Raw genomic sequence first — 11,703 nt, forward strand, 5'->3', positions numbered from 1 at the left:
CGCCCAGGGCCCCTGGGACAAGATGTACGAGACGCTGGAGCTGCTGCAGCAGCGGCACAACGTGCGGCCCGACCTGCTGCTCTGCTGCGGCGACTTCCAGGCCGTGCGCAACGAGGCGGACCTGCGTTGCATGGCCGTGCCCGCCAAGTACCGCCACATGCAGACCTTCTACCGGTGAGCGCCGCCCGGCCCGGCCTTGTCCCACCGGGGCCCGGCCCAGCTCCGCTACAGCAGCTGCCGTGTCTCCGCAGGTACTACTCCGGCGAAAAGAAGGCCCCGGTCCTCACGGTGTTCATCGGTGGGAACCACGAGGCCTCCAACCACCTGCAGGAGCTGCCCTACGGCGGGTGGGTGGCGCCCAACATCTACTACCTGGGTAGGGTCCCCCGCCGGCTCCCGGCGGCCTCCCCTCGCCCCCTGGCCCCTCGCCCTGCCCCGGCGTGACGAGCCGCGCTCCCGTCTCCCCTAGGTTACGCGGGCGTGGTGCGGTTCCGCGGCGTGAGGATCGGCGGCATCTCGGGCATCTTCAAATCTCACGACTACCGGAAGGGTATGGTGGGAGAGAGCGGGGCCGGCTGGGTGGGCAGTGCGGGGGGGGAGCACTGGGCCCCAGCCGTCGCGGGAGAGTCTGGCTGTGCCTCCTTTTCTCTGAACCGACCCTTAGGCTGGAAACCTCTCTTGGCTCAACAGGCGGATTTTTCTGGAGGTGGTCGACGAGTCGGTAGCTGCCTGGCGACCACAGCAGGAAGCAGTGTGCCTTTTGAACGTTGTTGTTGGAACAGTCTTGATTTTTCCATGGCGGTGTCCTTTTAGCGTGCAATGCAAGACTGTTTAGTTTTCCTTGTGTGAAACAGTCAATTTGTAAGGGTGATACTGTACAAATGTACTGTCCTGAGCTTACTGTCACTACATTTCGAGATCGGTTCCTCCTGGTTATATGTATGAGTTCTTCCTTGGAAGGGTCTCCATCAGCGGACAGAAATCTTGTCACAGATGATACCTCGTGTCAGCAAATAGAAGACAGTTTAGTCTTTCTGATCTCCTCAACACATAAAGTAGCAGTCTCTTTCTTGCGATTACTGTACAGTAATATTATCTTTAGTAACGTACTGCTTCAGAGAAGCTTTGCAGATGGCTTTCATGCTGCAAAGTACTGGACTAGTTTTCTAGAACACCTGATTCTGTCCAATACCTCTCAATGCTAATTAAATTTGTTGTTATCAAGCATATAGTTTGTATGCTTGAATATTGCCTGCGGGAGATAAGACTTTCTTGACAATAATGCTAACTACTAAAAAAGTAACTTTTCTGTTTGTTCTTAAGAGTACATAGGAGCTCTGCTAGGCATTCAGGTTTCTTGTCCCAAGGCAAAGTTGGAGACTATGTCCCTTTTGACAGGGTGCCTGTTTGCACTTCCAGAGTCTGTGGTGCCTGTGGGCAGTTACAGGCATGTTTAAGCTGCTGCCACATCTATTAAGCTGTAGTTTCATGGTTGGTGGCAAAACTCTTGAAGTAACACAGAAAGTCACAGCCTCAGTGGCCTGAGTCAGGAGTCAGATCTCATGCACTGCTTTGTTGTCATTTAGTTTATGCCTCTTTCTGAGTTGTTATGTCCTAACTTAGGTTCTGATCACTGACTGTGGAGGCTTGCTCTGTGCTCTCGCTGTGTCGATGCCCAACTTTTGCTTGTTCCCATCTGCCTTATGTTTTTTGGCTGTGCCAGCATGTTTGCATCTGTAGCCATGATATCACTAGATGCATATGTTTCATGGCTGTGCAGCAAACAGCTCTCTATATATGTGATTGCACATGGCTATGCCGTGTAGCTGTGGAGGTAAGGGTTGTGGGGAAGTAATGAGGGGTGTTACCTCTCCAGAGAGGTGCAAAACCTCATTCAGGAATTAAGCACATAAATTGGTCTGCCAAAAGTTTCTTGTTTCAGACAGGTCCTGGGTTTTAAGCATTGGAGTCAAACTGTTGTGTTTTGTTTCCACAACTGAATTATTGTATTCTCTATATTTATGAAAATAGGACACAGAAAGGAAGAAATGCTCATTGTTATAGACACAGTTTTAGAACATATTTGCCTTGCACATAAAAAGTTAGCAGCCTGTTGGTGTAAGCATTGTGCAAAGGAAATAGAGTATCTCCTTTGATTATTGGCAGCCTTGTATTTGGCATTGCTCTAGGTGTCTATATGACCCCAAGAAGCTAGCTTGCAAACAGTGTTAGGAGGGAACTATTGATTCAGGCAACTACTCTTTTTTTCAATGTTTCAGGCCACTTTGAGTGTCCACCATACAACCAGCAAACAATTAGAAGTGCTTACCATGTGAGGAATATCGAAGTCTTCAAACTCAAGCAGGTTAGTGAAAAATCTATTTTTTTAAACAGTGGCAAATAGTTTTCATTAATTTAGAAGTAAGATGTTAAAGCTAGTGGATAGCAAATTTTACCAACAACTGCCAGCTAATCTGGACAGGCCACTTTATGCTGGGTGTTATTCCACTGTTGTTCCTGCTGAATATCTCCTCCAATGCTTTGCGTAGCAGTGCAAACTTGATCTGAATCAGGCACAGGCAGGAGTGGTTTTTTGGTGTTGTTTTTTATTTTAATTGGATAAAATTCACAGAATGAAAGGTACTCTAGCTATACCACTCTGTTCCAGCTTTATGTTAGCTTTAGAAAGATAGATGCTACCTTGTCTAATGTGCAGGCTGGTTGGTACAAAGTTATTTAATCAAAATTGAACCAGCTGAATAAGCTGATCCCAAATGCCTGTGGTTGAAGTATTTTTGACTGCAGGGCGAGAAATTCAAAAGACAGATTAGCTTTATTTTTGAGCTATTGCCTATTCCCTGTTTTGTCACAAGGGTTAGTCCGTTTGGCTGAGGTTGTGGTGTGAATACATGTATTTATAAGCAGCTTGTGAATAATTATTCAGGTTGCAGTTGCACACTTAAGTGTTCAGTAGGCAATGCTGTACATAGGACAAAGCTTTGCTGTCATTGTAATGAATTTGATGCATTTCACTGTAAGTTTCTTATTAGTTGTACTTGGATGTCATCTAGAAGCGTGTTCTGATACAGCTGATGGAAACGTGCTGAATATTGAACCAAGACATGCTTAGGGCATCGATTAGACTTCTGAGGGGTGCTTCCTTTGAGGAGGAATATCGTGCTTAGCCATTATCCCTTTTAAACAAAGCTTTTAAAAATTTAACCAGGGAAAAGGCACCTTTGCTTGTAGGTAGAAAACTTGTACCATAGCTGTAATTTTTAAGAGTCGTCTTCTGAGTGTCTCACACTTATAAAAGAGATGATATCATCACATTAAGGCAGTGTATATAAAACACAGCTGACTGTCCCAAGAAAATATAGTACAAACCATGGAGACTAGAGTCCCCTGACAGCTTCAAAGCCCACCTGAAAGATGGGGCTCAGTGGTATACTTATTTGCTTTGAAAGTGAGGCTGTTGGTCACAGGTAACTCTGTATTGATCTGAGGTAGAACGTTACACATGTTCCATCTTGTGCTGTGTAATTTTGAAACTTCTGTATCGTATGTGTTTTGTTTATACTGTATGCATTTTGGCTTGACAGTTAAAACGACCAATTGATATATTTATGTCACATGACTGGCCAAGAAGCATATATCACTACGGAAACAAGAAACAGCTTCTTAAAATGAAATCCTTCTTCCGTCAAGAAGTGGAGAGCAACACATTAGGAAGCCCTGCTGCTTCAGAGCTTCTGCAACATCTGAAACCCACCTACTGGTTCTCAGCACATCTTCACGTTAAATTTGCAGCTTTCATGCAACACCAGGTAAAGTGTGTGGGAGGTGGGAAATCAAGAATATATGTGTTCCAAGCACATTTTAGAATTCCAGTACAGGTAGTCATGTCCAGAAAAGGAATTTCTTAATGTTTTTGCTCAGTTATTAAATCTCAGCTTAAGCCGCAAAACATTAAGTGGTGTTAAGACTACTAGCTTATATAAGTTAAAGAGATGTTATAAATCAGTGGCGTAACTACCTAATCTTCTTCAGGGACAGCTTGAAATAGCTAACATTACTGCAACTGAAACTTCTTAATTTAAGTTTATAGGAAGACACTCTCTTTCCGACTTTATTGGGGAAGGAGACAGCTTCAAAACAAGGTGATAGAGAAGTGACTGAAAAGAAGATAGTGGTTAACCAGGGATGGGAGGATGCCTGTAGTAAGGCTTGGCAGGTGGAGTTGTCTGGTGGCCTGGAGAGAGCCAAAAACCAGCCCCTGTAGGTTGAAACTTCTCTTGGTTTGAGTTATTCCTGAAAGTGGTGTGACATGCTATTCCTATTTGCAAGTTACTTATCTGTAAAAATGTAACTCTAGACCTTCTAGACTCAAGAAGTCTGTTTCCAGTTATGTTAAAATTTTTCTTTTTGCTTCAAGCCTAGGTGTGCTCAGCTGCCTTGGTTAAGGATAAGTGTGGCTCTTCCTTTATCTTGCTGTCCTTTGCATCCAGTTTCCTCTTAGACTTCCAGTGAAGTCTGTCTGTCTCTTTGTCCCTCCATCCCTTTCTTATAATCCCATGCTGATTTTCTATTTCAGAAAGTGTTTTTCTGTATAAATTATGCTTTTAAATCTCTCTCTAACTTGTTTAGAATGGTCAAATTTCATAGAAATGCTAATGACTGTGTTAACACCATTTGTTTCCTAGACAAACTCCAAAGAAGAGCTACCAAAAGCAACAAAGTTTTTGGCTCTGGATAAATGTCTACCACACAGAGACTTTCTGCAGGTGATGACCACGTGCAGTGGGTTTTCACTTTTTAAGTACTTCACTTGTCTGAACTGCTAAGTGCTCTGCTTAGATATAAGCTGAAGAATAGTTCTGATAAATGGAGGAATTGGAAAGAAACTAGGAACGGTGCATGTGTGGAATGGTCTTTGTGTAATATTGTCTTGAAATAAGCAGACCTTGTGTCCTGTCATGCTGTTGCAGCATTTGCTTATTCCTACCATTTCCTTCCACCTTAGACCAAGAACTTGACTTAATCGGAGGATTAGCTCTACTTTAACCTGAATTGAATCTCCTCTTGTGGTTTTTTGGTCAAGTGTTAAACCTAAGAAGAAAGCCCATCTTGAGGCTCTTCTTCTTTCATAATTTGGGTCAGCTAGTGCCTCTTCCTTCAGATCTGGATTCATGAATTCAGACAGGATTGAGTCCCAAGTTGAGTACTGTAATTTCCTTTCAGTAGTGTGAATTCCAGCAGGAGTTGGTGCGACTTCCTAGGAGAATGGCTTTGCTTCTTTTTGTTTGTTGCATATCTTGGCTAGGAAGGGCAGTGGACAAGTAGGAGGTCTATATTGTGGGAATTTTCAGTATGAGTGCCAAACTGATTTGCCAAGAGCAAAACAATGTTCATATCTGTGGCCTCTGTATGCTGTCCGGGGTGCCATCTGTAAAATCTCAAATGGATGAATCTGAAATCCTTCGCTATGAGAGGGAGCTGCTGACAGCATGTTCTTCAAATGCAGTCAAGTGTTTTTGTAGTCTTACTTTAAAGTAGCTTTTATTTGTCAACTTAAAGGGAAGATGGTTCATTATGTGTCCTTTTAGATATGTGGTGGGATCCATTTGCCATAGTAGCTACCTCTGAAGATGGGAGAGAGTATGAGGGTGGGCTTCTGCTATGCAAAGGTACGCTGGGGTGCTAGTCCAGACTTGAAATCCTGTAACAAAACTGATCAGGAGTAGTACTACCTCCAGCAGCATGGTGATCCATCTGTGTGTAGCTCTGGTTTAAAGTGTATCCTTTTTTTTTTTTTTTTTTACCTAAAAATACCTTAAGAGGTTGAATTACTTTATGGAATGTTTAAAAACAGAGCCTAACTAGTGCAGTTTGGCTAAACTGAATGGTTTGATTCAGGTTAACGTCTCTGAAGACAAAGTGATTTGGATTTCTATTCATTAGCTGTTGAAAGAGTTTAAAAATATTTCATGTTAATTTCATTGCTGTGCTAAGAATGCATGTTTATACAGCAGAATAACTGTTGCTATCAATTCTTGATGCATTTATACTTAGAAGGCAGCATGAACTTAAGAGTAGGCAAGTTCTGGTTTCTAAGTTGCATAACTGTCCAGTAGCTGGCAGCAGGGAGGAGGGTGTTCTCCTTTTTTATTACTGTAAGCTACAATACAGAAATGCATTTTTTACCTTTGTTGATTGTCCTTTCTTACTCTCTTATTGCTGTAAACTTTTATGTAGGGCTAACTTGAGAGGACTTGTTTAAGACCACTAGCTCAGTATACTTGAAACTTAATTAAAACTCTGTACCATGCAAGTAACACTTCAAACTTTTAATCAGTTACTGGTGTCAAGAGAATAACTCACCTCATCTGTTTTCTGTTTGTTTTTTGTTTTTGTTTTTTTTTTTAAACAGATAATAGACATAGAGCATGATCCTAGTGCAGGTGACTCGCTGGAATATGATGCTGAGTGGATTGCAGTCCTCAAGGCCACCAACAGTCTCATTAATGTGACTCAGAGCTCATGGAATATGCCTGAAAAGAACGGCCTCCATGCAAAGTGAGTTGCCTGCAAAGTAGAGAGGAAAGTGTGATTTTGCTGGACTGGAAGTAATCTTGTCTTAGAGTTGTGTTTTTCTGTTCTGCAGCCTATAATGCCTGTAGGACTTGCTAAATGCCTTGGAAAACAAAGAGCTGGTGACAAGAGCTGTACTCTAGAGCATACAACTTCTTTACTGCTCTACACAGGCAGTTAATTTTGTTTTGCAGACTTAAATACCACCATTTGAGGGGCAAAAAATACATGGTGGCTGATAATCTTGCTAGTTAGATTGTGAGACTGAAAATCAGGCTGGATTATGGGCATGGGTGGGTGCATGCTTATTGAATGGATTGACATAATACAGAAATCCTTGGTGGGGAGAGGGGAATCTCAGTATTGACCAAAGGCAACATACTTTCCTGAAAAATCATTTGAGAAATTAGGTGTCTGTTGTAAGATGAATTTATTGACCATCTTTAAAAGTTTCTCTTTGCAGTGGGAACAGGAAATACCTTTTGACTAGCTGCACTTGTTTTAACTTTATACACTTATTTAGGTGGGATTACAGTGTGACAGAAGAAGCCATCAAAGAGGTGTTAGAAGAGCTGAATCATAACCTCAAAATTCCTTGTAACTTCACACTGACAGCTGCTTGTTATGATCCCAGCAAGCCCCAAAAACACATGGAACCAGTTCATAGCATCAATCCACAGACCACTGAGTTTTGTGCCCAGTTTGGCCTCACTGACATCAATGACAGGATCCAGCAAGCTAAAGAAGAGGGCTCAGTACGAGGCGAATATGAAGAGGAGGAGGAGGAAGAGGAGATGGACAGTACTGGGTCAGCAGAGGAACCCAGTGAGTATAATACAGATAATTCTGGACTTTCATCCATTAATCCAGATGAAATAATGCTGGATGAAGAAGGTGGCGATGAAGACTTGAGTACGTGTTCTGTAGATCCTTCCCCTGATCATCCTCCTGATTTTTCTGCAAGTTTTTCTGACATCCGGATCATGCCAGATTCCATGGCGGTATCGTCTGATGATGCTATGGATTCTACTAACGAGGAACTGGAGAAATCTGGTGTGAGTAAGCAGGTGGAGGAGAAGAGTTTAAGTGAGAGACCATTAAAGCGCATTGGTGGTAACGAAAATGGAAACAGTGGCATTAAAAAAATTAAGAGAAGGAATCAAGCTATCTATGCTGCAGAGGATGAAGATAAAACAGAATAATAATTCATATGATATATAAGTAAGTTCTCTCTGTACCTTTTTATGGGAAGGTGGTGAGAACTGTGGTGGACTGGACTACTCGTGCTTTTAATGTTACTTGATCTTATTCATGTTACTTTCTTAAGCTGAGGAGACTGTATGTACCTCTCACAGGGAAGAAGATGTATGCGGATTAAACATCTAAGTCAGAAGCAGACTTTTCCAACAAAGTACTTTGTCAAAGAATTTAAAGCTCATGTATAATCCGTTGATTTTGCTTTAGTTCTTGGTTATTAGTGTATACTATGTATCTTCAGCTCTACTGCTACACCAGTTGACCAAGCTTGTATAACAAGAAAAGAACTCTTAAACTATAACTCAAGTCAAAGTGAGAGGATGTCTGACTTGCAAGACCAAATGATTTGATTTTATTCCTTTTGTCTTGTTTTATATTGAACTTTTAACATAAAGTAGCAGATGCAATAACTCCATGAACTAAATTTGAATATAGAATTCCCATGATAACAAAACAGCAATAGAAGAGTGAAGATTTTTGTTTCTGATGATATTCATGCCACAGAAAAACTTCATGTTCATAAACAAAAAAAAGCATATTGTCCAGTATTGGCTTTTAATTACAGTTTTGATAGGGAACAGTGTCTCTTAATTTGAAGCATGACAGTTTTATGGGGACCATGGAAGAGTGCATCTCTGTTCTTAAAAACTCACTTGTGTGCTGTTTCTTAAAACTTGAGAACTACATCTTAAAATTAAAATGCAAGTGGTTAGGATGAACAGCTTCCTACATTTGGACATCATCATTGTCTCAATTCTTACTAATTAAGGCTGTGTTGTATTTCCATATAAGGTGGTTGATGTTTATAAGTTGCTTGAAACAATAACGCCTACCATTATCGTTAGCCTAAGTTTTCATCTGTCACTTCCTTTCAGTAGTGTGTAAATTGCTGAATTCTTACAACTGGGTTTGGAATCTTCCGAAGTACCTTCATAAACTTCAGCTGAGGGAGAACAGGAGTTGCCAGAACGTAGATCCCCTTGGAAGTTTTCTTTTTACTGTTCTAGTTTGCCCTGAATTATTAGCAAAAAAATTACACTCCTTTGGCCTAAGAGGCTGTGAGGATAACAAAACTTCCTGAAGTCATGAAAATGACAGTGTTTTCAAGAACTATGGCATATATCATTAGATTCATTAGTCTTAACAGTCAAGTTCTGCTGGTGTTCTGTGCTGAGTTTTCGGAGTCCAGGTGGAGCGGGACTTTCTCCTGACTGTGCTGCCCTTGAGAGCAGAGGTAAGCTCCTGTGTGCTTTGACTCCTCTAAGGCACAGGCACTGTGGAGAAGAAAGCATCCTGACAGGAAGAGGGAACTGCACAGGGAGCCATGAGTGAAATGGATTGGTGAGTGTGAGTTATATAGGAGTGAAGCATCTTATGGTCAAGAATTCTGTCTTTACACTTCCACATTTTGGGATTCATCTTCATTCCTCTCCTGTCATCAGTTCACCATGAAAACTAAATGCATATAAGTATTCAAGAGTTAGAAAATGTCAAAATTAATGCTCTCCACAGTTCTGATTGATGTTTATACTGGTGGGTTGATGCCATTAATGTCCTCATTTTTTTCCAGAGGACGCTATCTTGTTTACTAAATTATTAGTTGGGCCCTTTAATACTGCTCCTGTGTCTCTCTCTGCCTGCTCATCTGTCAGAACACCCACCAGAGAGAACTGTGGTATGATGTGATGAAAAACTGGAAGTGTTTGGTGTAACCCTCAGGTTATCTAAAGAAGCTGTGATGAACTATCAGATAGATTACTGAAGATAGTTGAGTATCTTTAAGGGTCCTGGGTCTGCAATGCTAAAATCTTAAGCATGCCTCATGATCTGAAGACTATAATGGAAATAAAGTATTTTTAAGTATAAATTGTGTTACAAACTTGAAAAGTCTCCCAAGAAATCTGAGTGTGGTATTTAGCTGTCAAATTCTATGTGAACTGGAGTGGAAGGTGTGTGTTACATGTAACAGACTTTTTAGACTGACTTCATATGTTTATAAAGCAAATTATTCTGTTGTGTGTCATCCCCCCTCCTCCCTGTTCTGCTTAAATGTATTTTGGCTTTCTAGAAAGCAGGAGACTTTGACAAGATAGAATACTGATTTTTTTTTTTTGAATCTCTAAAGATTTCTTTGTTTTAATGAAGTATTTCAGCATCATTGGACAGAGTGCAGCTGGTAAATACACTTAACATAAAATTTTGAGTATGAATCATATCTGATCTATAAGAGTTACTGTGTCCTTTCTTGTAGTCGTTCATACCCACTTTGCAGTTTGAAGTATCCAGCTCTACTGTGCTCTCATCCATTATGGATTTACCCTGTCAGCAGGATCCTCTGCTGCATGTAGAATTCAGTTGAAGCTCTGAACTTGAAGCTTCCCCAGAAAAGGAAGACCAAATACTCCAAAAAGTATGTAAAACGCTAGGGAAAGCTGACAAAGTTTAATCAACTCTTAAGACCCAGAGTCTTCAGCCCTCTTTCTAAAAGGAAGCTTTAAAGTCTTTCTGAAAACTTTTGATTTAAATTTTGTTGAGAAACATCTGGAAAATGTTTCTCTGTCAGACCCTTGTATCACAGATTTTTCAGGATATGAGACTTGCACTTAGTCTAAAACTGTTTTTGCTGTTGTAAAGTGCTTGAGAGAAGTGTTCGCCTGCTTCATTCCAGGCCAGCACACAGGTACTTTGTTCAAAGCATGTTATTAACCTACTTGGTGAAAAACAAACTAAAAAGGGGTATAGGTTGGTTGTTTTTTTTCCATGAGAAGTGGAGTTGGTTTTTTTTAGAGCTATTAAAGTCAACTTGTGGCAGCATCCCAAAGTATGTTTATTATGCTCCCATTATTCTCTGCAATCTCTAACAGCTGGCAAACCTGCACTTACCTCACAAGTTGATAGTGTAAACTCTGACGTGATGTTTTTCATATCCTGCCTCCCATTTAATTCTGTCTTCAGGAGCAATGAGTTCATAGAATTAGTATCCCCATGCCTCAAAATGTGAAATACACGGGCTAATACCAAAATACCCCATCTTATAGAAGTCTACAGCAACACTGAGTGAAGTGCTGGGATTTTGGGGGTGTTTTCTGCAAAAACCAAACCCCAAACCAAACAAATTCAAACAAAAATGATGAAAGAAGGAACCCAAAAGATGTATTTTATGTGTAGCAAGCCAGAGGATGGGAAGTGGCATGCCATGCCTGTGTCCCAGATGAAGACACTGTCTGAGTAAGCGGTTCTTAACAATGCTCTAGGTCTGTATGTACCTAGTGTGGATGAATTACCAACCCATGCCCCACTCCATCTTCATTATGTTCCAGGAACTCCACAGAGACAGGGGCAAGACGCAGGACAAGGCTGCATCAGAAGGACCTGTAAATCTCTGTGAATTCTGCTTATGCAGTCAGAACATAAGGTAGCTAAAGCTAAACCTTGTTGCTTGTAATAAAAAAAGGTCAGGCTGTCGTTGGACAGCTGAGGGGCTGTCCTGAAAACCATGCTAGTGTCCCTGTCCCACAGGGTGTGGAATGGGGGCTAGGAAAACAGCAGGGGTGTGTGTGCCTGTTAGGGTGCTGTGTGAGAAGCCTGTGGTAAGGTCAGCCTCCCCTTGCCTCAGTGTCAGGGGTTCAGTGAGGTAAAGTCAGTCACGCAGCCCTGCTTTCGCCATCTTCCCGGAGGGCGGGTGGGGTAAGCTCTGCAGTGGGGCTGAGAGGAGAACGGAGCTGGGAGAGCTGAGGGAAAAAACAAGGGCTGAGTCAGTCCCCTGAACTGCCTGCGCCTCCGCAGACAGCTTCATCCCTCTCAGCTCCCGCGGGCACGGCAGAGGCAGCGTTTCCCGCCGCAAAGGAGAACGCT

The 11,703-nt window shown here is 41.9% G+C and overlaps 2 protein-coding genes across 8 annotated transcripts in view; both read left to right on the plus strand.

The window, feature by feature from the left end:
- The first annotated feature begins 9 nt into the window (after nucleotides 1-9).
- On the plus strand, nucleotides 10-10,224 carry DBR1 (debranching RNA lariats 1). Its single transcript, XM_010561144.1, has 8 exons — nucleotides 10-174; nucleotides 252-376; nucleotides 470-550; nucleotides 2,280-2,365; nucleotides 3,603-3,827; nucleotides 4,704-4,784; nucleotides 6,431-6,576; nucleotides 7,115-10,224. Exons 1-8 carry the CDS (start codon nucleotides 23-25, stop codon nucleotides 7,791-7,793), a joined length of 1,575 nt encoding a protein of 524 aa, XP_010559446.1. The 5' UTR covers nucleotides 10-22; the 3' UTR covers nucleotides 7,794-10,224.
- A 992-nt stretch (nucleotides 10,225-11,216) lies between these two features.
- ARMC8 (armadillo repeat containing 8) overlaps nucleotides 11,217-11,703 on the plus strand; it is an 82,750-nt gene continuing 82,263 nt past the window's right edge. For all 7 annotated transcript variants that reach the window (XR_773957.1, XR_773958.1, XR_773959.1 and 4 more), the window contains exon 1: nucleotides 11,217-11,263. Coding sequence is in view for 4 of the 7 variants with exons in the window: in XM_010561147.1 (XP_010559449.1) it covers nucleotides 11,246-11,263 (18 nt within the window). In the remaining 3 variants the exon portion in view is untranslated. The remainder of the gene's footprint in view (nucleotides 11,264-11,703) is intronic.

The sequence above is a fragment of the Haliaeetus leucocephalus genome, unplaced genomic scaffold, assembly GCF_000737465.1.
Source record: "Haliaeetus leucocephalus isolate CR32 unplaced genomic scaffold, Haliaeetus_leucocephalus-4.0 Scaffold143, whole genome shotgun sequence".
Taxonomy (NCBI): domain Eukaryota; kingdom Metazoa; phylum Chordata; class Aves; order Accipitriformes; family Accipitridae; genus Haliaeetus; species Haliaeetus leucocephalus.

Excerpts from the sequence above, each read along its gene's own strand:
- DBR1 (XM_010561144.1), top strand. The coding sequence starts at position 23 with ATGTACGAGACGCTGGAGCTGCTGCAGCAGCGGCACAACGTGCGGCCC. Across the intron at positions 377-469 it reads GCCCAACATCTACTACCTGG|GTTACGCGGGCGTGGTGCGG; the intron begins GTAGGGTCCCCC and ends CGTCTCCCCTAG. Across the intron at positions 3,828-4,703 it reads CAGCTTTCATGCAACACCAG|ACAAACTCCAAAGAAGAGCT; the intron begins GTAAAGTGTGTG and ends TTTGTTTCCTAG.